This window comes from Podarcis bocagei (assembly GCF_964188305.1).
Source record: "Podarcis bocagei genome assembly, chromosome: 14".
Classification (NCBI taxonomy): domain Eukaryota; kingdom Metazoa; phylum Chordata; class Lepidosauria; order Squamata; family Lacertidae; genus Podarcis; species Podarcis bocagei.
The window spans coordinates 13,830,722-13,856,012 of NC_138139.1; the positions used below are offsets into that span (position 1 = coordinate 13,830,722).

The window sequence follows — 25,291 nt, forward strand, 5'->3', positions numbered from 1 at the left end:
TGCGGGGGTGGGGGGGAATATGTTCAGACAGGAAAATCAAATAGTGGAATGTCCAACTGTCGGGCTTAAATTATAAAAGGGGGAAAACTGATTCCACACTTTGAATTGTATGTTGATGTGGGTTGCATCTCTGTAGATTTCCTGCCCCCAAGGGGCTTACAACCTAGAAAAGGGGTGGTGGTGTTGTGCAGCTCATTTTACATCTGAAGATATGATGGGCTAACTCACACAAATCTTGGGGTAGGGCAAGTTTTCTTTTTCAAGGAAGATTCAAAAAGACGATTGGTTGAAGTGGTCCACCCTCCAGTTCTATCTACCTCATTCTGAAGCTGCTCAGTAATATAGTTTCTGCACACAAAAGCTTATACCAAGAACAAACTTAGTTGGTCTCTAAGGTGCTACGGGACAATTTTTTAATATATATCTATATTTCACTATTCTTAACTCTATGTTTTGTTTGCTAGTGTTCACAAATTGATTCCTTCTTGTAAGTTATAGTGTCTGTGTGTGTGTGTGTGTGTGTGTGTGCGCGCGCGCGCGCGCTACCTACTACTGACCCATGAGGAAAACAAAGCTCTTACCAACACAGAACAATTTGTCAGGTGTGGACTGATATCCAGGGTTGCAGGCACACTGGTATTTTCCAATGAGGTTGACACAATGCCCATTTCTGCACAGATTTACACTCAGGTCGCATTCATTAATGTCTATTTGAAAAGGAAAAAAGAAAGGCAGACTTTTTAAGTTCCTATGAACAATCTTTGTCTTCTACCTGCCCCTCACCACTACCCCAGCTGAATAGTTCATATAATTTATTCCATTTGTATTCCACTTTCTTCTTCCAAGAAGCTCATGCTGGCATATACGGGGCTGCCCCTTCTCATTTAATCCCCAGAGCAGCCCTGTGACGTAGGCTGAGAGGCAGTGACTGGCCCAAGGTCACCCAGCGAGCTTCATGGACAAGTGTGGATTTGAACCCTGGTCTCCCAGGTTCTCGTCCAACACTCAAAACCACTACACCACACTGGTTCTCTATGTTGATGGTAGCACTGAGGACAGATATGAAGACCTGGTAACCATAGTGAAAACAGAATATGGAGTTGAAGGAGAAAGGGCTGTGCACTGTGCCCTAGGTTATGAAATCTGCCCAAGCGCCAGCAGCTGAGTTTTGGCTGCACAAAGCTATATTCCTGCCAAGAATAGAAGAAGCCGCCAGGGATTTAAAGCCAAACTCCAGCCTGAGATCTGCTCTCAGAAAGGTGAAAAGGAAAGAAGAACAGAAGAACTGCATTTCACCTGAATTTCAGCTTTGTGCATTTCCGGTTAAATGGAAGGATTCACAGCTCAACTGAAACCAGGTTTTACTTCCTCACTAACTAGTTCCACTAGTGGTTAACATAAGCTTTACCATCTGAAACATCACAACAAAACCTTAACCTGGCAATCCTCACAGAACCCTAGCCCAATGGTTGCCATTGATCTGATTGGAATTAATTTTATAATGAAATGATTTTAGAATGTTTTATCATTTTACTGTTGTTAGCCGCTCTGAGCCTGGTGTGAGGGTTTGATTAGCTGCTTGTGCGTGAAAACGTGCTCCCTCAGAGTTTGTGCGCCCCCACAAACCTCCGTGTGTGACGGAGCTCCTCAGACATGTCTGCTCTAGTCACTAGTAGAGTCCGACAGTGGCTGTCTGCGGAAGCGTTTCCAGCAAAGAAGTTCCTTAACGGAAACGCGTCTCCTGGACTCACGGCGTGACAGTTTCCTGCGAGGTATGGGTCTCCCTATGGGAGGCTCCGATACCTCCCCACTGTTCTCGCTGGAAGCCTCCCTGAGCCCTCCCTCCTGCTCGCATTCCCTCAGAGACCCACTCCTCCCCCTGCTGGTCCCTGCTTCAGCAGTTGAGTCTCTTTCATCCTGCCTGAGTCCCTCCACCACCTGATGCTCTGATGGCAGTTCCCTGACATCCACCTCCCCTCCAGGGCCCCCCTCACCCCCTCCCAATTCCTCCCCCCTGGGAGGTGAAGGGCTAAAACCCCGAAACGAATCTTCCTCATCTTCTGACGTCTCGAACAATTCTCTCCATCGATCGTCGTCCTGGCCAGCTGAATCCTCCTCCTCTTCAGAATCTGGGAACCCCTCCAACTCCTCTTCCTCGTCGGTGGTGGCAAAGTATTCCCTTCGGAACCTCGCTACAGGCTGAGGTTTACGTGGGAACCTCTGATGAAAAGTCTCTATTAAAACCTCGTCATTGACATCCTCTGCCCTAACCCAGGTGTTTTCCGACTCCGGTTCCCCTTCCCACATTACCAAATACTCTACTTGATCTCCCTTCCACCTGGAATCGAGGATCTCCGCTACATGGTAGCTGTGTTCCTTCTCCTCCATTGCTGGTCCCCTAGTGACCCTCCCCTCACTGTCTCCTCTATACGGTGACAGCAACGACCTGTGAAAAACTGGGTGCAGCTTCATGTGGTTCGGTAACCGGAGCCTGAAAGCCACTGGATTGACCTGCTGTATGACTTCAAACGGACCCAGCCTTTTGGGTCTTAATTTCTTACAACCTCCTTTGAATGGCAACCCTTGGGTTGACAGCCACACCTGGTCCCCCACCCTGATGCTTTCACCTTCCCTTCTGTTTTTGTCTGCTTGCCTCTTATATTCCTCCTTAGCCCTGTTTAAGTTGAGTTGGAGCTGGCGATGGATCGCTTCCATTTCTTCCACGAACTGTTCTGCAGCTGGAACGCTCCAGTTCTCCCCCTCCCCCCCTGGGAAGGCTCTGGGATGGCACCCGTGATTAGCCAAAAAGGGGCTCATCCCCGTGGACACGTTCTCTGCATTGTTGTAGGCAAATTCTGCCAACGCCAGCTTCTCCACCCAATCATTCTCTCTGTCATTAACATAACACCTCAAATATTGTTGGAGAACCCCATTTGCTCTTTCCGCCTGCCCGTTGGTTTCAGGATGACGGGCCGTCGAGAAATTAACCTCTACATGCAGTAAGCTCATGAGCTTCCTCCAGAACCTGGAAGTAAATTGTTTCCCTCGGTCTGAAACCACCCTCAAGGGGGCGCCATGCAACCTAAACACATTCTCTACAAACAATTTGGCGGTTTCTTCTGCTGTAACCGCATGTGAGCAGGCTATGAAGTGGGCCATTTTAGTTAACAGGTCTACTACAACCATGATGGCTGTTTTCCCTCTAGACCTTGGCAGATCAGTCATGAAATCTATTGCCACTGCTTCCCACGGTCTCTCAGGTGTGGGCAGTGGTTCTAATAAACCAGCCGGCGCCTGCCTCTCCCCCTTGGCTCTTTGGCATTGTTCACACCCTCTCACATACTCCCGCACATCTTCCCTGACCTTGGGCCACCAAAATTCCCTGGTAACCAGCCACATGGTTTTGTGTTGCCCAAAGTGCCCTGCTGTGGGGCTATCGTGCAGCTGCTTGAGTACTTTCTCCCTCAATTCCCCTTCAGGTATATATAACGCTCCCTTATAATACAATGCCCCATTTCTCTCCTCAAAACCACCGGGTTTGTCTTCCTCCCCTCTGAGATCCCTGAGTTTCCCCTGGGCGTATGCATCCTGCACCGTACCCTCTACCAATTCCCTTTGCCCCACCAAAGTCGCCCCACACACCCAGCAGTCCTCTGGAATGATATGGGTTTCTTCGGGTGCTCCCTCCCCCTCCAAATATTCAGGTTTGCGTGAGAGAGCGTCCGCCCTAACATTCTCTGGGCCTGGCACATAACAAATCTCAAAGTTAAATTTGGAGAACTCTTGGGCCCATCTCAACTGCCTTTGGTTGAGCACTCGCGCCGTTCTCCAGTACTCTAGATTTTTATGGTCCGTGCACACTTGCACTTTATGTTGTGCACCAACTAGCAGATGCCTCCATCTCCGGAACGCCTCATGAATAGCAAGCAGTTCTCGGTCGTACACCGTGTAGTTCCTCTCGGATTTGTTCAGCTTCCGCGAGAAGAAGGCACACGGACGCCACTCCGACTCCTCCTTCCCCGGCTGCAGAAGAAGCACCGCCCCTATGGCTCTGTCAGATGCGTCTGTTTCAACCCTTAGCTTCTTTCGTAAATCCACATGCAGAAGTTGTTCTTCAGAGGCGAAGGCCCTTTTCAGTTCCTCAAACGCTCGCTCCGCCTCCGCCGTCCATACAAACTTCTTCTTACTGCTGAGACAGTCAGTGATGGGCGCCGTCAGATGGGCGAAGTTGCGGATGAACTTACGATAAAAGTTTCCAAACCCTAGGAACCTCTGCACATCCTTCTTGGTTTTGGGTGTTTTCCATTCCAGCACTGCCTGTACCTTGCCGGGATCCATGGCCAATCCCTTGTCTGACAGGCGGTACCCCAGGAATTCCACCTCCTTGGTATGGAACCGACACTTCTCCAGTTTGACCCACAGCCTGTTGGCTTGCAGTCTGCTCAACACTTCTCTGACGTCTCTCACATGTTGCTCCTCATTCTCAGAATACACCAACACATCATCTAGAAAGGCAACGCAATTCTTGTAGAGCAAAGGGCCCAGCACGTGGTTCATAAAAGATTGAAAACACGCGGAGCCTGCTTGTAATCCAAATGGCATAACGAGGTATTCAAACGCCCCCAAAGGGGTAAACATGGTGGTTTTCCATTCATCCCCTTTCCTTATGCGTATCAGGTTGTACGCCCCCCTTAGATCCAGCTTTGTGAAAATCTTTCCCTTCCTCACCATGGTCAAAATATCATCAATTCTGGGCATAGGGAACGCCACCGGTTCAGTCACTGCATTCAGCCGCCTAAAATCACATACAAGTCTCGGCTTGTCCGCATTTTTTTTGTCCACAAAGAACACTGGGCTCCCCCCTGCTGCTTTGGACTCTCTGATGAAGCCTCTCTTCAGGTTCTTGTCAATGAACCCTCGCAACTCCTGCATTTCCCTGTCTGACATGGCATACAACTTGCCCACGGGAAGCTGTGCTCCAGGGAGTAAATTGATCTGACAATCAAAGGGTCTATGAGGTGGTAGTTGGTCAGCTTCCTTCTCGCTGAACACGTCGCTGAGATCTGCATACTGTGGTGGTACCTTCACCTTCCCCATTACTTCAGTCCCTGCTAGGGTGGCTTGGGCCCCTACTGAACCCTTCTCCCCTTTGCAGTGTTCTAGGCAATGTGCTGAACCAAAGGACACCACTCTTTGATGCCAGCCAACCAGCGGATCATGTAGAGCTAGCCAGCTCATTCCCAAAATAATGGGAGCGCCTCCCAGGGTGGCCACATTAAACGCTATCAGTTCTGTGTGCCTTGCCACCCTCATTATCATTGGGACAGTCTGCAAGCGGACTCCTCCTCCCAACAACTCCCTGCCATCAATCGTGGTCACCTGCAGGGGGTTGCTTAAAGGGATGGTCTGTATCTGGTGTTCAGCAGCAAACTCCTTGCTCATAAAATTGCAGGAGCTGCCTGAGTCCAATAGCGCCTTTATTTTTAGGGGGTGCCCATTCTGCAGCTCTAGCGACACTTCAATCACTAGAGCAGGTCGAGGAGCTTCTGGCACGGGCACTTTCACTGCTCTTTGGCCTGGCTGCAGTGCCCCAATTGTGGCAACCAGGCGTTGGCTTTTACCTGCTCCGCTCCCCCTTCTTCTCCCCCCTCAACAGCTCCCACCATCCCTTGCCATTCCTTCCTCTGGGGGCAGACTCTGGCAAAGTGGCCTGGCTGTTGGCAGAGATAGCATTTCCGGGGGCCCTTTCCCTCCTTCTTAGCTCCCTCGCTGGTTTTTGAAAATGCGCGCGCGCGCGCTGTTCCGATTTCCATCGGCTCTGCCGGCGGGAAAGCTGGCTCAGGAATGTCTGGAATGCGGAACTCCTTCCAACGTTCCCCTCTCCCTTCCCGCCTCTCCAAGGCTCTTGCCTCCTGCCGCGCTCCTATGGTCAGCGCAGATTTGGTCAGCTGATCCATAGACTCCGCCCTGGGGCTCCGTGCCAGCTCGTCTTTCACCCCCGAAGAAAGACCTTCTTCAAATAGCATTTGAACGGGTGCCGCCGATAAATCCCAACTCAGTCTGTGAATCAGCATGGTAAACTCAGTCCAATATTCACGGACAGATCGACTCCCCTGCTTACAAGCCATTAGCTGTCTGCGCACCACCCCTTCCTCAATATCGCTGGAAAACATGATATCCATTGCACGAAAGAACTTCATTGTGTCCTTTAGTATGCCATTGTGCGTTGCCATTAGGGGTCGAACCCAGTCTCTAGCCCCTTTCTCAAGATGCCCAATTACAAAAGCAACTCGCGATTCCTCATCAGGGAACTCATCGAACTGCACATTAAGGGCATATTGCATCTCTGTCCTAAAAGCATGGTAGTCCTTGGGGTCCCCCCCAAATTTCTGCACCAATCCTGGTACCTTTCTGGGGAATTGAGTGGCTCTCCCCTTCTTGTCTGCATCCTGAGCCCTTCTCTCCTCCAGCCTCGCCGTCTGCAGGGCCAGTTGAACCTCCAACGCTCGGTATCTATCTTCCAAGCTTGGACCAGCTCCAGCCCCTGCTCCTCCGGTTCCGGTTGGTTCGCTCATGATGCCTTCTCTTGCACAGGCAGCGTACAAAGACTGTCGGACTGCTGTGAGGGTTTGATTAGCTGCTTGTGCGTGAAAACGTGCTCCCTCAGAGTTTGTGCGCCCCCACAAACCTCCGTGTGTGACGGAGCTCCTCAGACATGTCTGCTCTAGTCACTAGTAGAGTCCGACAGTGGCTGTCTGCGGAAGCGTTTCCAGCAAAGAAGTTCCTTAACGGAAACGCGTCTCCTGGACTCACGGCGTGACAGTTTCCTGCGAGGTATGGGTCTCCCTATGGGAGGCTCCGATACCTCCCCACTGTTCTCGCTGGAAGCCTCCCTGAGCCCTCCCTCCTGCTCGCATTCCCTCAGAGACCCACTCCTCCCCCTGCTGGTCCCTGCTTCAGCAGTTGAGTCTCTTTCATCCTGCCTGAGTCCCTCCACCACCTGATGCTCTGATGGCAGTTCCCTGACACCTGGCTTCGGCTGGGGAGGGTGGGATATAAATAAAATATTATTATTATTATCATCATCATTATTATTATTGTAATGGGGGGGGTAATCCACCTAAACTTTCATTTAGAGACAGGGGCTTAAAGAAAGAGATGAAAGATTTCAGTTTTAACAGCAGTGAGCCCCAGAATTGCGTGGGGGGGTTGCCCGAGTTTCTATGCTCAAAGACAGCTAGCTTGTCAGGGAATGGGTTAGCTCAAACACTTAGGTTTCTTTAATATGAGAGGAGTGTTTTGTTTTTTAAATAATAATAATAGGGGAAGGATTCAAACATACTGGAGCCTTATACCAAGTCAGACTTTTGGTCCATCTAGCTCAGTACTGTCTAAACTGACTGGCAGAAACTGTCCATGGTTTCAGGCAAGGGACATTCTCAACCACACCTGGAGGTGATGGGCAGTGAACTTTGAACCTTATGCATGCAAAGCAGATGCTCTACCACTGAGCAGTGATCCCTTTTATTATTATTATTATTATTAGTAGTAGTAGTAGTAGTAACAACAGTAGAATTTTGATCCTATACAGTGGTGCCTCGCAAGAAGAAATTAATTCGTTCCGTGAGTTTTTTCGTCTAGCGAATTTTTCGTCTTGCGAAGCACGGTGTCGGAAAAGTTTTGGAAAAACTTCAAAAATCGCCAAAAACCTCAAAAAAGGCTACCACACCGCGTTCTATGAGTTGCTCCTCGAAGTCAAGTCGCAACTGTATTAAGGGTGTTAAGAAAAAGGAAACAAACTTGCAAAAAACGCAAGACGTTTTCGTCTTGCGAAGCAAGCCCATAGGGAAATTCGTCTTGCGAAGCAGCTCAAAAACCGCAAAACCCTTTCGTCTAGCGAGTTTTTCGTCTTGCGAGGCATTCGTCTTGCGGGGTACCACTGTATTTGCAGTCTGAGCTGCAAGAGGAAAAAGCTGCAGCACATTAATTCTGCTGAGCATGTAGTTTAGCTCTTCCTTGCAACAGGTTTCAGAAACAAAGCACCTGTGGGCAAGGATCTTGCTCCTGATGAGATAATCATTAAAACCAGGAAAACGTAACTAACAGATACAGGAGTGACTCTGGACCAGGGAACAGTCCACACAGCCCTAGGTCTTTGGGTCACTCATGGTGATGAGTTGTAATGCTCAAACTGTTCTGTAGATGGCTTGTGACAGAAAGTATTTGATTAATCTGCTAACTCTAGGGGTTGTATGGAATGCTGACCCTACTAGACTCATTGGAATTAATGGGCATTACTAAGGTCCATTAATTTCAATGGGTCTGCTCTGAGCAGGACTAGCACTGGATACAATCCTAAGCCTGGCATGTACCACGCTGAGCTTTGGAAAGAAGCAGACAGGCAAGCAGTTTCAGGCTGTAGTTTGTGTCACCCTTACCAAGGCACTCTGACTACAATCCTGTTCCAACCGTAACATAACTACAGTGAGATGGTAGGGATATCTGTCCTGGGCATACCCCCAAAAGAGGTGCAAAAATGGCTTTCGAAAGACAGCTGTTACAATTATGTAATGTCATCTTATGCAGTAGGCCACGCCAAGCAGCACTGTATGTTTTCTCATTGGCCCTGAGTCTGCAGCCTAACACAGTAAATCACATTCAATCGATAAGAACCGGACACCGATGCTGAACTGCAACCTGCAGAATATTTTGCACAGGAATTTCTGCCATATGGGGGATAATAAAACTGATTTACTTTACAAGTTGTTGAATGGATTATGATCAGGTAATACAAGCGGAAACATTTGAACACTTGAAACCACCATACAAATGTATTATTATTAGTAACTACTACAAAAATAATAATTTTAATAAACACAAGTGGGCTGCTTGAACAGCAATGCCCATAGAGAATCTGTATCACTCTTTTCTTAAATCTAGCCCCATTCTAAACTCATCCCTGTACCATTTCCAGGAATGGGATGGAGAAAGGGGCCTAAATTTGAGGAGCCTTTCCTCTGTTTGTGTAATAATGGGTCTGTTGAGAGGCACAATGATATCAGATCAGACACTGTGCAGATCTAATGCCAGCTGGATAATGCCACTCCCACAGAGCAGGAACAAAGGTGTGAAAATGTAAAAAAACAAAATCTGAGAACTGCAGTGAATTTTCATACGTGCTATTCCCCCCACCTTACCTATGCAGGCAGAGATGTTCTGAGCCAACTGATGACCTGGAGGACAATCACATTTGAAGCTTCCTTCGGTGTTTATGCAAACACCGCCTCTGCACAACAGAGGATTCCTCTCACATTCATCGATGTCTGAGAAAGCAGAACAAAAATTGGGGAAAGAATGCATGTTAGAGCCGAAAGTTTTCAGCATACCAGAGAGACTGAAGTGGTGGCGCTAAGCCAAGAGTTTGCTTGGCCTTTGGAACTCCTCATGAAAACCCATGCATCTCCTCCCCACATGTCCCTTCCTCTCCTGCCAGTAACTGTTCTAACCATCTTCCAGCTGCTGTTTCCTTCTCTCTCCATGCCACATGAGACACTGTCTCTTCCCAAATACCTCAGCCCAACTCCCACAGAGATCACACATGACTGGGATTCCTCCCCTGCCTAGTGGGTGGTTTCTTCATTTCCCTCTTGTCTGCTTCTCTGCTTTGTGCTGAACATTTCTCAAAGGAGATGTCTTGCCCAGCCCAATCTGTTGACTTGGCCAACATGCTGCAGTCAGCTCTGATCTGAACCACAGAAGTAGAGAAAGACCAGACAGTTGAGTTTCTGGTAGGAATCTGGGCAAGTATCTAGGATTTTGAGTGTGTGATAGGAATCTGAACAGAGATCTAATATATCTCCATCAATCTTGTCTATCTATATACGAAGGCAAGGCAAAGGGAAATGATCACACATTATACACCGTCTGTATAGAAAATATTTCTGTGTATAAAATCTACAATGAGCAAATGTCCCAACGTGTAGTGAAAACACACAAAAAGCCTGAGGAGTTGTGTGTCTGTGGGCATGCGTGACAGAGTGGGGCGATTCAAATTATTTTCAGAAATGTATGCACTAGTTTTAGGAGTAATAATCACAGCAGGACTATCTTTCATTTGATTTTGCCTGGCATTCTGGATGGCTTTTATGTGGGAGAGACAGGTTAAATCTTCAACCGTGAGTCAGCCTTTGGGTGACAACTCCCAAAGTAATCTACCTCCCAGGTTTTCCAAAAAAATAAGAATATGAAAATGAATGGATGTGCATGCTGTTATTCAGTGTAGTAAACACTTCAGAAATGTAAAGAGAGCAATATTATTTTGATGAGAGAGAACAAAGACATTGTGTCTTATTTAAAGCCTGGAGTGATAGTGAACTCTGTTGCCAGACATACATTTTACACCTATAATACCTTCAGAAACTATCATAGCTCAAGGTGATATCATGTAGTATTATAAAATCTGTTACTAATCAGAGCTAATCGCAATGTGGGGGGAGGGGAGAGATAATGCTGAAATATTGAGGATGAGCTAAAAGAAACCCTAGACTTTGTGAGCTGGCATTATTAAAAGCCATCAGTTTCGTATTGGGGGTGAAACCAAAGCTCTCACTTACGGACCAGCCTTTGATCCAAGCAAAATAACAATGCTTGCTTTTCATTATTTTAAAATGAAAAGTCCCGAGCACAAAACCCTATGAATCCATATTGTGCTGGGATAACAATCTCTGGAGTGGATTCAGAATAAGAACTAGCATCTTTTTAACCACACTCTATTCCCCAACCCAACTTTTGAACTTTGGTGGTTCAAGAAAAACTCCCAAGATCCAACTGAGCTGGCTATTTTGCAAATCCAAACCAGCCTGAATTCCCTCATTAAATTTAGGAAACAAAGACTTTGGATGCCTAAAGTGACACTTCTTCCCCACACCCTGCTTTTTCACAACTGTTCCAAAAAAAATGGAGTCCAGATGCAAACCAGCAGTTACTGGAACAACAATGACCTCATAAGGTTTGGTGAGCGCCCCAATGCAAATATGCCTTGAGTAACATACCCATGCAGTTTTTCATCATCATAAATCCACTTTCATAGCCTTCAAAGCATTCACAGTGGAAATCTCCAGGGGTGTTGACACAGAGTCCTTGGCCACACAGATCAGGGGAGATGCGGCATTCATCAATATCTGCCATTTCAAACAAAACCAAGTTATTTCAAATGCAAACATATGCTGTATTGCCGTTTTAGAAATGAATTTTAATGGTCAACAAATATTTTATTTTTATTGTATTTAACAAAATGTGCATATCGCTTGCTTGTAATAAAACCTCTAAAATGCACTGAAATCAATAAAACACATATTTTGGATGTGCAAGTTGCAGTATTACATTTACATTTTCAGCCACTACTGGACACAATGAAAACTAAGGAATTTACCTGTACAGTTCCTCTCTTCAGAATCAAGTGCAAACCCACTGTCACATTTACAACGGAAACTGCCAATGGTGTTTCTGCATTTTCCATAGGTGCAAAGGCTTGGAATCATTTTGCATTCATTGATATCTAAGACAGAGACATAGCCATTGTAAAAAGCAGTAGTTAAATCTAGTTAATTCTCATTTCCTGAGAATGGCATCAGTGAAGCCCAGGTATAAATGACCAGGTTCAAAGTCTTTTAACAGTTGCAGTTCACGGAATACAACGCCCACATCTGAGTGTTCAAATTACAGCAGTTGTTCACACTCCTGTAACACTTCTGTGCATATGAAGCTGAACTCCCATTCATTTGATGCTACTCTTACAAAGCGTATTACATTTTCTTTATTTCTTCCGTGTCTGTGGTAGAAACGGGTTTTATGCTCTGTACCTCTGATCGCTAGCAGTGATGCCTGACTAGATTCTCAGCAATTAGCACACCTCTTATTGAGTTTTATTTTAATCTATGACCATGAGGGCAAGACTCATAAGACTGCCACCCAAAACACAATTTACTAGGTAGCAGATCTCATTGAATACAATGGGACTTCTGACTAAACATTCACTGGATTGTACTAGCAGCGAAATTCCCCCCTCTTTTTGCCTCATGTCTAACATCCCTTCAGGTCATATCCACCACCTCTTCTAGGAATTCTTCTTGAATGATTTGCTAATTCAATTAATTCAGTGAGGAAAGTTAATATCCACGGTGGTCACAATTACTGGTTCTTTAAAGCATTTATTAGCAGCTAAAGAATTCTAATAACATTCCATCTTTATAAAAGAGTGCATTAACACTCATTCCAGATCAACACTCCTCTTTCAGGCCACAGGGAAGCCATTATTCACAGACCCCTCATCCTTCACCCTGATTATTCCCAATTCTCTTCCAGCTCCCTGACATGTTGAGCTCTACAAATACAGGTCCAGGAGGACCACAAGCAAACCCACTGCAACAAGCAAGAATACACATGCTTCCCTTAAAGGTAAAGGGACCCCTGACCATTAGGTCCAGTCATGACCGACTCTGGGGTTGTGGTGCTCATCTCGCTTTATTGGCCGAGGGAGCCAGCGTACAGCTTCCAGGTCATGTGGTCAGCATGACTAAGCCGCTTCTGGCAAACCAGAGCAGGGCACGGAAATGCTATTTACCTTCCCGCCGGAGCGGTACCTATTTATCTACTTGCACTTTGACGTGCTTTCGAACTGCTAGGTTGGCAGGAGTAGGGACCGAGCAACGGGAGCTCACCTCGTTGCGGGGATTCAAACCGCCGACCTTCTGATCAGCAAGTGCTAGGCTCTGTGGTTTAGCCCACAGTACCACCCACGTCCCTGTGCTTCCCTTACTTCCATGTAAATTATGGGGTTGTAAAGGAAAGTCAGTATCTGTGCTTGGTGTTTCTTCCCATGCCCAGCTACTCTATACACAAGGAAGGAAGGAAGAAGCAGCAATACACAAAGGTACAAAAGCCACTGTGCCATGGTCATGTTGCTCAAGGAACACTACCCCCGGTAGTGTTACATCTGTGTTGCAACTCTTGGGTGAGAAGCCCAATTCCTGCCCATGTTGTGTGAGTTTACTCTGAGAAAGGAAAGAAGGAGTAACTAAATAAATCAGTTCCTCGGAACATTTTCCAGTACCGTCCGTGGCTTTGCATACCTTTGAAAAATGGCTTTCCGTTTATAATCTCTCCTCTGGTAGAAAACCCAGGTCCTCTTGGGCAAAGGGCTTCATATTCAGGTGTTCCCTTCTCAGGGCATTCATCACATTCGGGGCCCCAGGCTGCACCAACAGAACAGCAGCAGGCATCCTGGCGATGCCGCCCTCCTATTGGTTTTGTGCAGTCTTCGTCATCGTGATCCAAGTAGCACGACTCCAAGCGGATATCTGTTGAGGGTGGTTTTTTTAAAAAGCCATCAATAGATGGAAAATAAGCAGTTGCAGCATCAGCGCAGCAGAGCCCAACCACTAAGGAAATGTTACAACACGGAAACCCAGCCTAATACTCAGTGTCATATGGAGAGAGAAACAGGGAGTCCATATAAGGCAGACTGCCCTGGAGGGATGTCTCCATTTTCCTTCCACCATGGGATCCCTCTTCATACTTGATACAAGTATGTCACCCTTTCAGCATGACAGTCTTCCCTTTCTAGTATTTTCCTTTTCTCATGAGAGGAAATAGCTGCCATCGACCGTACTGAAAAAGCAAATGGGTGCACTCAACAGCAGCCATAGCTGTACCCAGTGTTCTGTGTCTACAAGTGGTTGGGTTCTCATGCAAGTGGAAGGGTGCGTAATAATGTTGCACAACAGACGGATCCAATACAACAGTTGCCCCATTGCACAACGGATTGTGTCATCTATTATACAACAGAGTAACCAGCAGAACAATTCCACCACTAAGTGACTTTAACACTGGATACAAGCCACAAAGCCTGCCTTCTACCCCAATGGAACCCAGTTTCCTAAGGCTGAGTGGGGTTTCCCTTTCATCTTTCCCTTCCAAAATCCTCGCCTGGTGGGCAATGGGACCCTGGGGAGGCAAGTATCACATTCCAAGAACTCTCGGGATGCACTGCTAGGCGTGTTCAAAATGAAATGCACTCATCACGTGGCTTCACAGCACCCAGCAGTCAAGGGGTCCCCTAGAAGGCCAGCATGTCATTCAAGATTTGACATCTTTCCGCAGGGCCTGCAAGACGGAGCTGTTCTGCCCAGCCTTTGGGCTAGACTAAATCTAACCCCCCCCCCATTTATTTATTTATTTATTGATGGAACCCCTTATATGGGATTTGTATATAAATTTTCCCTCGGCTGTTTTTGCTGACCCATGTAGGACCAACATGGATAGTTGGCCCCGGTGAATATTTGACGTTTTCTCCCCTCATGGCTTTGATCTATAGGCTACCACTAAAACGAGGCTGCATTTTAAGCTGCATTTTAAACTGTATTCTAACTTATATTTTAATCAACCATTTTTGTTTTTAATGTTTTTACTGTATTTATATTCAGTGTTAGCCGCCCTGAGCCCGGTCTTGGCCGGGGATGGCGGGGTATTACTATTGTTATTATTATTGACACATTCAAGCCATTAAAAAGCCATTGAGGGCTCAAAGCAGGGCAGATGGGGGGAGTGGAGGGCCACATTTGGCCCCAAGTGTGCGGGTCCCCACCCATTGGTCTTTTCCTTATATCTGTGATTACAAAATAATTGTCCCAGGGGAGTGTTCTCTGGTTTGCAGAAGAGAATGAATATGTCCCTGCCCAAGCTGAAATCCTGACTAAGCTTTGGAGCCCAGGGTTTCATTCACAGCCTACTAGATTGGAGCAAAGGTCCTCTCATGCTTACCAATACATCTCCGTCCAGTTGCATCCAGAGTCATACCACTGGGACATTGGCAGACAAAGGATCCCATAGTATTTTCACACCGTCCATTTGTGCACACTCCAAGGAACACTTCACACTCATTGATATCTATTTAAACAAAAAGCCGGAAACGCATGCTTTAAAAATGTCTACAAGGCAGAGGAGTGCAATACTTCCATCATACTAAACAGTCTCTTCAAGCATGACAATAACATATTTATTTTGGTTTTGAAGCAGTACATTTTGGTTAGAAGTGGCTTGATCCAGCTATATCCAAAGCCAAAGGGAAACCGCAAGCCTTACTCTATGGGCTGGGGCTGCACCGTCTCTAAGCAGACTGATTCACAGAGGCAGGAGGAGAATTAGAAAACTTGGGACAGCGGGCACCCCAAGAACCTATGGAACATTCGCATGTGGAAATGATTTGCCTTTCAAGAACTTTAAAATTAACCACGTTTTCCCATAGTTAGAATTAACTTCATTTCCCTGCTTCTAAGGGACTGCTTTGTCTTAAAAAACAAACGTCAACCACAGTAGACAGAAGGTTGTGGGTGGCCACAGGAAGGATAACAATTAAAAAAGAAAAAAATTAAGTAAGGAAGAGCTTCATTATTGGACACAGTGACTCTGGAGGAAGAAAGCATAGGAAGTTGTCTTATACTGAGTCAGACCATTGGGTCCATCTAGCTCAACGTTTCCAGGGCTTCAGCCAGAAGACCCTTCTAGCCCTACCTGGTGGTATCAGAGATTGAAACTGGAACCTTTAGCATGCAAAGCAAATTGCCTAGCACTGAACTATGGCCATTTTCCATTCTGCAGTCAAAGGTACCAAGGTTGATAGATAATGACATGGTCAGGTGCTGCATAACCAAGCCATTGGGATGATGGTGAAATAGTTTTGTTTTTTAAAAAATAAAAGCTTAGGTAATAGTAGAGTTGTTGACTTTTCAACCCACCACTATAATTTTAATGACAGATATTAGCAAGGGACAATACAAACAACCAGGTTGAAAGCACTACCTGTTGCTCCATCAAGATGCTGTTAAAAGAACAACAGCAGGACAAGTCAAGTTTGGTTTTTTTGCACAGCAGGCAAGCCATAGGAACCGGCAGCCTTGAGGGAAGATCTTCTTGAATCGCCTCCTCTGAAAAAATGCTTAAACTGATTGAAATTCTATGGGGTTCCATCCACATGTCAGAAAGTAGTGGAAAGTGAATTGGATATATTTGGGTGCTGGAAAATATGCTGGATCGATCAATATGAAATTACTGCAAGTTATATGTGAGAAAATCCTGTGGCCACTATCTTGGAAAAATAACTTTCCATCTCTCAGCACTCAAACATGTTCTTGTGATTTGGAATAGGTGGGGCAACATCTCTCTTGAGATCATATAAGCTATGTACAGTGGATCTGTGGTAGAAACGTTTCCAAGATATTTGGTAATTATTTGGAGAGAGAGAGAGAGAAGGGACAAGTTTGAGGGAGGGAGATAAATTTGTTCCTCCTTGCTTTTTTAAAAAATAAAATAAAAGCTATTACAAGACACATATGGGAATAATTTGTTTTTCAAATATTTCAGCTGCTCTGTCATGTCAGGTTGCACTAGTCACCATGACCCAATACAGTATGAAACCATTGGAACTTCGAGAAGAGGAATAATGGGCAAGATTCTTGCTGTCATTTAGATACCTTGTGCTCAACCAGTAGCTATGGGTACTCATCACAGTCTCCAACAGTGATGGCGCAAGTAAGGGAAAGGTGCCATAGGTCAGGACAAAGAGCTCCACCAAAGGGGAAGACATCATGGAGGAGACATGTATACAGCATCTCTTTAACTGCCTTAGACATCCACCTCTCATCACAGCTGATGGAAGGGAGTCTGGGCTCAATCCTGCTGGGCACTGCTTTGAGGGACATGCTAGCAAAGCAGACCGCTACAAAGAGCAGTACGGAAGCCTCCACTCATCAGCTGGTGAGTGGAGAGTTCAATCCTGTGGGAAATGCACTGGCAAAGCAGAGCCCTAGCCCTAGCCCACAGGGCAACCTTGACAGGTGGATGGGACAACCCATCTTTTCAGTCACCTGAGATGAGTGGTGCTACCCACCTGACAAATTCGCCCTGTGGGGTGCAGGGAATTAAAGTTCTGGCTTGCTGGACCATACAAGGTTCCCCACCAGCGCCTTCTTAGCCTTTCTCATGACTGCTTTCCATGCCTTTATCACATCGGTCTTTTTATCAGTTCACTTCTTCAGTGAGCATTTCCGCTTCATCTCCTATTCCCCAACCGCTGGTGTAATTGCCATGGGACCTTGTTCACCTTGATGGCTTCTCCTAGATCCCAGTGCGTATCTGTTTTTCATAGATCTCAAGGGTTATTTGCCAGCTCTCCTCCACTTCTCTCCCCAACTCCCAGTGCAGTAATACTTTCATATCACATGCATTAGGCGAAGGGCAGTCTACAGCCTGATTCTATGTGTGCGTGCAAACCATTGGTCACACAACACACCCTAGATATTTTTGCAGCCCTAGGTGTCACACCACAACTTCTCACATCAAACCCTTCTCCTCTGAAGCTATTTGAGAAATGGATGGTTGCTACTCTTGCAGGAAGAGAGGGGCATGGAGGTGTGCATGATCACATCTTTATGGAGATTGCATGGCCATCAGTTTCATTTCCAGTTCCATGAATTAACATGCTAGTATTCATTGATGTCAATGGGGTTTAAGCAGCCTTTGTAAACCTGAAAAGTTTCTAAGTAGGGTTGTGTGTTGCAGGTCCTGTACCATGCATGCAAAAGAATATGAGGAACATGCACATGGGCATATACAAGTCCCAACAACCAGCTGATTGCTGGAGCTCCCATAGCTCCATGAGTGGCATTATGCCCAATGATCATCTGCATGGACAAAACCAGGTAATTGCAGCGTTAGGCTGCCCACCTGTCAAATTTGGTTCACAGGAGAGCTGGACAAGATAAGGATCCTGCCTACCAGGCCAGAACTAATTCCTCATCCAAGCTCTAAAGATTTGTTAGACACTGTGATCTTCCGTAGCAATGTGAGAAATGGCACCGGAATTTTTTGTTTCTCCACTAACATGTTTCCAGTTCCAGAGCAATAATACATACCTTCACACTGTGTTCCTCTTACCCTGGAGAATCCCCTCGGACAGTTTGGATCTATAAAAGAGAAGCAAAGAACATTGTAGTCCAAAGCTCAAATTTCTTTCACTGAACATAAAACTGCATCTGAAACACAGATCAGACCTCTTCTGCATGGAAACTTCCAAAATAACAACAATTAAATGAGCAATAACAGTTAAAGGAAGGGGCTGCAGCATGAATAAGGGACACAACAGTGATTCTTAGTGCAATATTAAGCATATATACTCATAAGTATGTCTCACTTTGTTCTCTTTTGACAATTAGTGCTCTAATAAAAAGTTAAGACTAAACCCACTTATTACACAGTATTTATGTGGTATGTTTGCTTAAGGCCCCTTTGTACATTACAAAATTATCATGTATGCAATGTATATGTTAGGGGTAATGTAAGTTGAGCAGATAATGTGTATAACAACCTGTCATGGTACACATCCACCCATGGAAAACTGTGCACACTTCCTGGATAAATATACATAATCTCCCACTAGTCTTTGGGAATGTGCAAGACCATTGGAGTCCCTTCCAACTCTACAAATCCTACAAATATTCTACATTCTGCAGCCATTCTGCATAACACGCACCATTCCCTCTTCCTGGAGAGATAATGTGCACATTTTCTGCAAGGCCTGTTGAATGTGCACAAGGGCTGGTTGTTAGGCACATTTAACCACTTGACTTACATTACCCTTAACATATTGCTGTAAGTTTTGTTTGCCAGAGTTTGTGGGTGCAAGGTACCCATAATTTCCAGTTTTAGTAACTGTTAGAATTTATTCTAGGTTTAGGGAGTTGAATTGCAAACACTGAACTCCCAGATCCAGTAGGGGTTCAAGCTGTAAATAACACAGGACAGCTTCCTCATGAGGTAATCTCCTGAAGATGGCCGAGTCAATAATCTAACAAAAAATGAGCCATCAAGACATTCAGTGCCAGACAGCAAGGAGGGAGGGGGGAGCCCTTTCTCCAGCTGTGTGTTAGTGGACAGAGACAAAAAAGGTTTAAAATTTCCGTTTGGATTATGTAGGCTAGAGAGGAATAGTTTCACTGGGCTAGTGGCAACAAGGAGGAAGAAGGAGAACAAAGAGCACCATGTAGGCTCAGGGGAACAGGTGGTAATAAAGAGACAGCGACCACGACTGATTTCTCTGTTCTTAGACCAAAGTCTGCTGCACCTATGGGAGAAGCAAGTGAGCCTCTTGGAGTATAATGTGTTGAATTTCTCCATCTAGACTCAGGCTGTATATATGTGTAAATAAACCATGTATCATAAAGACACCACAGTCTCCACTTTGCCTCATCATCCAAAAGAAAACACAGGCCCTGGGTAAAGCATGCCTACAACCTCTGGAATCTCACATCGTTTGTGAAGATTGAGGTGGTCTGCAACAATATATGGTGACTGGGAGCGGCCGCAGAGACCACATAACACCGGTCTTGAAAGACCTACATTGGCTCCCAGTACGTTTCCGAGCACAATTCAAAGTGTTGGTGCTGACCTTTAAAGCCCTAAACGGCCTTGGTCCAGTATACCTGAAGGAGCATCTCCACCTCCATCGTTCTACCCGGACACTGAGGTCCAGCACCGAGGGCCTTCTGGCAGTTCCCTCCCTGCGAGAAGCCAAGTTACAGGGAACCAGGCAGAGGGCCTTCTCGGTAGTGGCGCCTTCCCTGTGGAACACCCTCCCACCAGATGTCAAAGAGAACAACAACTACCAGGCTTTTAGAAGACATCTGAAGGCAGCCCTGTTTCGGGAAGCTTTTAATGTTTGATGTATTATAGTATTTTAATATTCTTTTGGAAGCCGCCCAGAGTGGCTGGGGAAGCCCAGCCAGATGGGCGGGGTATAAATAATAAATTTATTATTATTATTATTATTATTATTATTATTATTATTATTATTATTATTATATACTAAATACTGCAGTGTATTCTGTAAAGTGTGACAGTAATGCACATCCCCTTTTAATCACAATTAATATAATCATGCTAGGAATTAATATAGACCCTTAGGGAGAGATCTCTCAATCAAGCTGCAGTTTAAGCAATTGAGTTGAGCCACTAAAATGAAAGAGGCAGAGCTGGAAGGTAAGGTTCCAAGCTTCCTAGTACTTTCCTGCAAAGCAAACATTTGTAAAACGCTTTGAGGTGTTTTACAGTCAAGCAGTGTATAAGTTTTATGAAATAAATAATGCATTTAGAATGCACTATATCAGGCCACGATCACAACAACATCTGACCCAGACTCTTATGGGATCTTCCAAGGGGGATATTAAAGCACCCAGGGTTTCTTGGAAGATGATCAATAGCAGAAAACAAGCTTTCTTGAAAGACAACCCAACATTACCATACTTCTCCAGAAATGTGCAGCTGCAAGAGGGTGTGATTTAGGATGCACACTCAGTTCAAACAGATCAATAGTGCCCTGCATGAAGTATAGTAAATAAAGGGTAAAGGGTAAAGGGACCCCTGACCATTAGGTCCAGTTGTGACCGACTCTGGGGTTGCGGCGCTCATCTCGCTTTATTGGCCGAGGGAGCCGGCGTTTGTCCGCAGACAGCTTCTGGGTCATGTGGCCAGCATGACTAAGCCGCTTCTGGAGAACCAGAGCAGCACATGGAAACGCTGTTTACCTTCCCGCCAGAGCAGTACCTATTTATCTACTTGCACTTTGTGCTTTCGAACTGCTAGGTTGGCAGAAGCTGGGACCGAACAATGGGAGCTCACCCCGTCGCGGGGATTCGAACCGCCGACCTTCTGATCGGCAAGTCCTAGGCTCTGTGGTTTAACCCACAACGCCACCCGCGTCCATGAAGTATATGTACCCAAACTCCTCTGGAATGTACCTGGGTTCCATAATAAACAGACATTCCAGGGACTGAGACAGATGAGCTGATCAGAAAAGGGTACTTCATCAGCAGAAAGTTTTAGCAAGAGTCAGCATTTCTGATGAGGCATATGCTGGGGTTCTAGTTGCATACCCTCACCCAGCAATCCTTCCTTCTAAACCAATATTTCTTGGGTGATTTTGCCAGAGTTCATAATCAAAGTGTTAAGTATACTAACTTGTGCAGTTCATAATGCTCAGGTACATCCCACTCACCCCCAAAAGACTTATCTGGAAAAGCATGCAAAAACAATTCTGAAACCAGCAGACAGGAACAAAGCCATCATTAGATGCACTGCTGACTTTTAAGTGATGAGGGGAATATATTCTGTGTAAGCTCAAAGCCATTACCGCTATCATATTTTCTAGGGCTTTGTCATGTCATGAAAGTGAGGGCTCAACTTGAACCCTACCTGGCAAATGATCATCCAGCTGTAGCTGCTCCCCCTTTAAAACATCCAGAGGTGATTTTGCCCTTTCTATTGGATGCTTTCTTCTAATGCTCTAAATAATAATCTGCCAAGGACACAGCAAAATGGTCTTACCTCGTTCACATGGAACACAGGGACTACCCCAAGCAGCACCCAGCGAGGAACAACACTGAGATTTCAGAGTGGCCCCATTGATATTGATCTCACACCTGCCGTTCACTATGGTCTGCCAACACGTGCCTTTAACAGTCTCTGTAAAGGTAAATAAAAATAAAACAAGATGTTGCCATTTAGCAATGTATGACTATTCAAATATCTTTACCCAGGGTGAGTGAATACTCATGAAAACTAACTCAGTTATCCTCATAAAAACCAACCCAGGAAGACAGGTTGAGCTGGTGGCAAACATTTTCCTCTGCTTTCCTTTGGACCACATCAGCAAGACAGAGATAGGGGTCTTGTCATCTGGGCAGCCCAAGAACTCCATGCACACTGCAGTTTGATTTCACCCCTTGAGGCTCACTCCATTGTCTCTGAAGACAGACGGGTGCCAACAATGTTGCCAACACCCTCCAGTCTTTTAGTCTGGAGCTTCCTTATTGCTTTTGAGAATATAAAATCAGCTCCTGCCTTCAGAGCCATCTTTCCCATAGGGCTTAGTGGTGCGTTGCGCCAGGGCGCTGGCCTCTCAGGGGCGCCCCAGCAAGCGGGGGAGCCTCATAGCTTTGCCGGCGGCCTCCCCTTCCCCTGAACGCCTGTCAGCTGCGCCCCGTCAACCATATGGCTGGCATGCGTGCAGCTTGCCTCCCAAGCCTCCGCGGGAGAAGAGCAATCCCCGCAGAGGCTTAGGATGTAAGCTGCGCCCCGCCAACTATATGGCTGGTGGGTACGCAGCTTCCCTCCCAAGCCTCTGCAGGGATTGCTCTCCCACAGCAGTATGGGGGAGAGTTGCGCCACCTCCATGGCTGGCAGTGGCTTCTCCCCCTCCACACTATCCAGTGGCGTAGCGTGGGTTGTCAGCACCCGGGGCAAGGCAAGTAATTTGCGCCCCCTAACCCGTGGATTTGCACCCCCTAACCCGTGGATTTGCGCACCCTAACCCCCAGATGTTGCGCCCAGTGCGGCCGGCCCCCCCTGCACCCCCACGCTACGCCACTGACACTATCCATGGTAATTTGGGGGCACTGGGCGGATATTTGCACTGCAGCGCCGCATCTGCTAAAGACGGCCCTGTCTGTCTTTTGGCATCTTCCTCCCATACTACAGGCAGGATGCCTCTGAATACCAGCTGCTGGGGATTATGAGCAAGGAGTCTGTTATTTCACTCAGGTCTGCCTGTGGGTTGCTAGACTAGGGGGACCTTTGGCCTGATGCTACCACACCCAGCTACCTGCCATCTATTCCCAAACCACAGCAACTTTATAAAGTTGCCACCTCTTCTCCTTCCAGCTCAGAATGTCAGGTCAGTCTTTCATTATCTGCTGATTCACTACAATACCTCCTCTACAATTTTTAATGCAATGTGAAAGGATACTCTATAGACACTTTTTAATATGCTCAAGTCAACAGTGAAGCAATGATTGAAATACTCTTAAATTTATTTCACTTTTATTTCATGGTTATTCTCAAAAGCTTCCTGAAAACTGAATAAGATATATGCATGTCAATTATAAGAAAAATATTTTCTAGCCAATAAAGACAGCTCAGAAGAAGAAATTACCAATGCAGATGGTTTTTGTTGGATCCAAAGTACTTTCAGGGGAACATTCACAGGCAAAAGAGCCAGGAATATTTTTGCACACGCCATTAATACAGGGGCTGGATTCACACTCATCAATATCTAGAAGAGAAACAGTGAGAATTAGTGACCAGCAAAGCTTCAGATTGCTCCTTTCTGTCTGGTCATCTAGAAACAAAAGGATTCTCTTGCTGAATCAGAGATTTGTAGATTTGTAGATTGTGGCTATGAATCCACAATCCACCTGTGGCAAACCCACCCATAGGATGACAGATCACTGATCCCAAAATTTTCTGCCTTTGGAATGTATTTGTTTCCTGCACCCTCAAGCCGCATTTATTTATTTCACAACATTTGATTCTAAGGAAACTTCTAGGCGGTTTATAAAAATATAAAAGCATTAAAATGATCAATAAAAGACAATTAAAAGCTGATATTCAAAAATGATCAAATGTAGCAAAAAGAAATCAAAACACATGCCAGCACTCTATGTGCGTGTATAGACTTGCTTACACAAAAAAGTTTTAAGCAGGTGCCAAAAAGAATACAGCAAAGGCAAAGGCTTCTGCCTGGTGTCAATAGGCAGGGAGTTCCAAAGTGCAGGTGCTGACATACTAAAATATTGATTTCTTACAAGTGCAGAACAAGTATTGTGCAGTTCTGGTAGGAGTTACAGTTCTGCAAATTGAAGTGAGCATACATGAGGGTAAGGTAATCCTGCAAGTAAAATGGTCCCATTGCTCCAATTTACTGTATAGGTTTCAACTTGTACTTAGGGTAGCCTGAAAACGCAGAAGCACCATGCACGTGCCAAGGTACACGTAGGACCAAGGTACCTGTGTACTATAAAAAATAACCCTATAAATTCAAACTTTACTTTATGCATACAGTAAAAATGCAAATCTATGCACTCTTCACACACAGTCCACTGCCTACCCCAAAGTTTCAAGGGACCTTGCTTTAGTCATTCCAGCAACAATCCTACAAGGCTGATCACAGCTGTTCTCATTTAAAACTGGGGAGCCAAGGCTGAAGGACAGCAATGTGCTCATTGGTGCCCACTGAGTCCCATAGTCCTCTAGGATGTAAACCAGATCTTCCCATTCCCCGGGATCACTGAACACCTAGCTGCAGCTAAATTCCCACCCGAAATATCCTTTGGGAATGCAGATTATATATCCCCACCCCCGAGTGTAATACACAAAGTCAAAAGTCTCATGGCATACTTATAAAAATACAACAGTTCCAGTCTGCCTTAAATGGAATTCATCCCTAATGTTGGAAAATAAGCCCACATTTTATTTGATCCAAATATAACTCCAGAGATAGGGTGATTTTTTAAAAAAACCACCTGATGCTCAGAATAGCTATAACATAAAGGGATGTTTTCAATTACCTTCACATGTTTGTTGATCAGGCTTGTATACATATCCCTTGGGGCATGTGCAAGTGAAGCTTCCAGGGGTGTTTCTGCATTGCCCATTGTCACAAAGCAGCGGGTTCAAGGAGCACTCATCGATGTCTGCAAAAACAATTAAGAGTGTCATCAGAGAGACTAAATAAGATTTTGTTCTCATGGGAAGCCATAAAAGAAAACTTTTTTTTTTTACAAGCAGATATGTTTCACTGATGGGCATGTTTCCCTTTGTTCTGTAAGAGAAAGTTGAATATTAAATCACCGGAAAAGGAACAAGTATCAGGACTTTTAGTGGTTTACAGCACTAGTTCCCAAACTTCCCACCTCTGGCAGGAAAATTTATATTTCCCTGTAACGAAAAGCAGCAACAAGAAACTCTGTGCCATCAAAAGGGAATTGCATAATAAGTGTATTTTTCTTTTCCAGTGTCATCACGCTTTCTAATACCATGTGGATGATATGCAATCATTGGGTCAGTTGAACACTGGAATATAGTCTTCCCAAGGCCAAATCAATCTCTGCCCCCTATCAAAGTAGGATGTTTATAGTTCCACCTGAAAAGGTGGGGGATGGCATTCTACGCCACTTCAGGCACCAAGTTTAAATTAAATGGAACATATGGTTCTCTTCAGTCTACACCATCCTGTTTGTTGTTGGATTCCAAGTCCCATCAGACCCAGCCAGCACGCCCCACGGTCAAGGATGGCAGGAGTTGCAAGTCAAAAACATCTGGAGGGCCAAAGGTTCCCAAAACCTGCTCTAGATGTTTCTGACTACATCTCCCCTCATTCCTGACTTGGCCATGTGGGTTGGAG

General features: G+C 45.6%; 1 protein-coding gene across 3 annotated transcripts in view; it reads right to left on the reverse strand.

Moving 5' to 3' along the window:
- The window catches only part of FBN1 (fibrillin 1), a 220,725-nt gene that overhangs the window by 71,381 nt on the left and 124,053 nt on the right, over positions 1–25,291 (reverse strand). For all 3 annotated transcript variants that reach the window (XM_081169954.1, XM_081169955.1, XM_081169956.1), the window contains exons 20-29: positions 24,456–24,581; positions 23,042–23,161; positions 21,436–21,573; positions 17,970–18,020; positions 14,821–14,946; positions 13,131–13,358; positions 11,432–11,557; positions 11,052–11,180; positions 9,198–9,323; positions 582–707 (exon numbers count right to left, since the gene is read on the reverse strand). In XM_081169954.1, the coding sequence (XP_081026080.1) occupies positions 582–707; positions 9,198–9,323; positions 11,052–11,180; positions 11,432–11,557; positions 13,131–13,358; positions 14,821–14,946; positions 17,970–18,020; positions 21,436–21,573; positions 23,042–23,161; positions 24,456–24,581 (1,296 nt within the window). The remainder of the gene's footprint in view (positions 1–581; positions 708–9,197; positions 9,324–11,051; positions 11,181–11,431; positions 11,558–13,130; positions 13,359–14,820; positions 14,947–17,969; positions 18,021–21,435; positions 21,574–23,041; positions 23,162–24,455; positions 24,582–25,291) is intronic.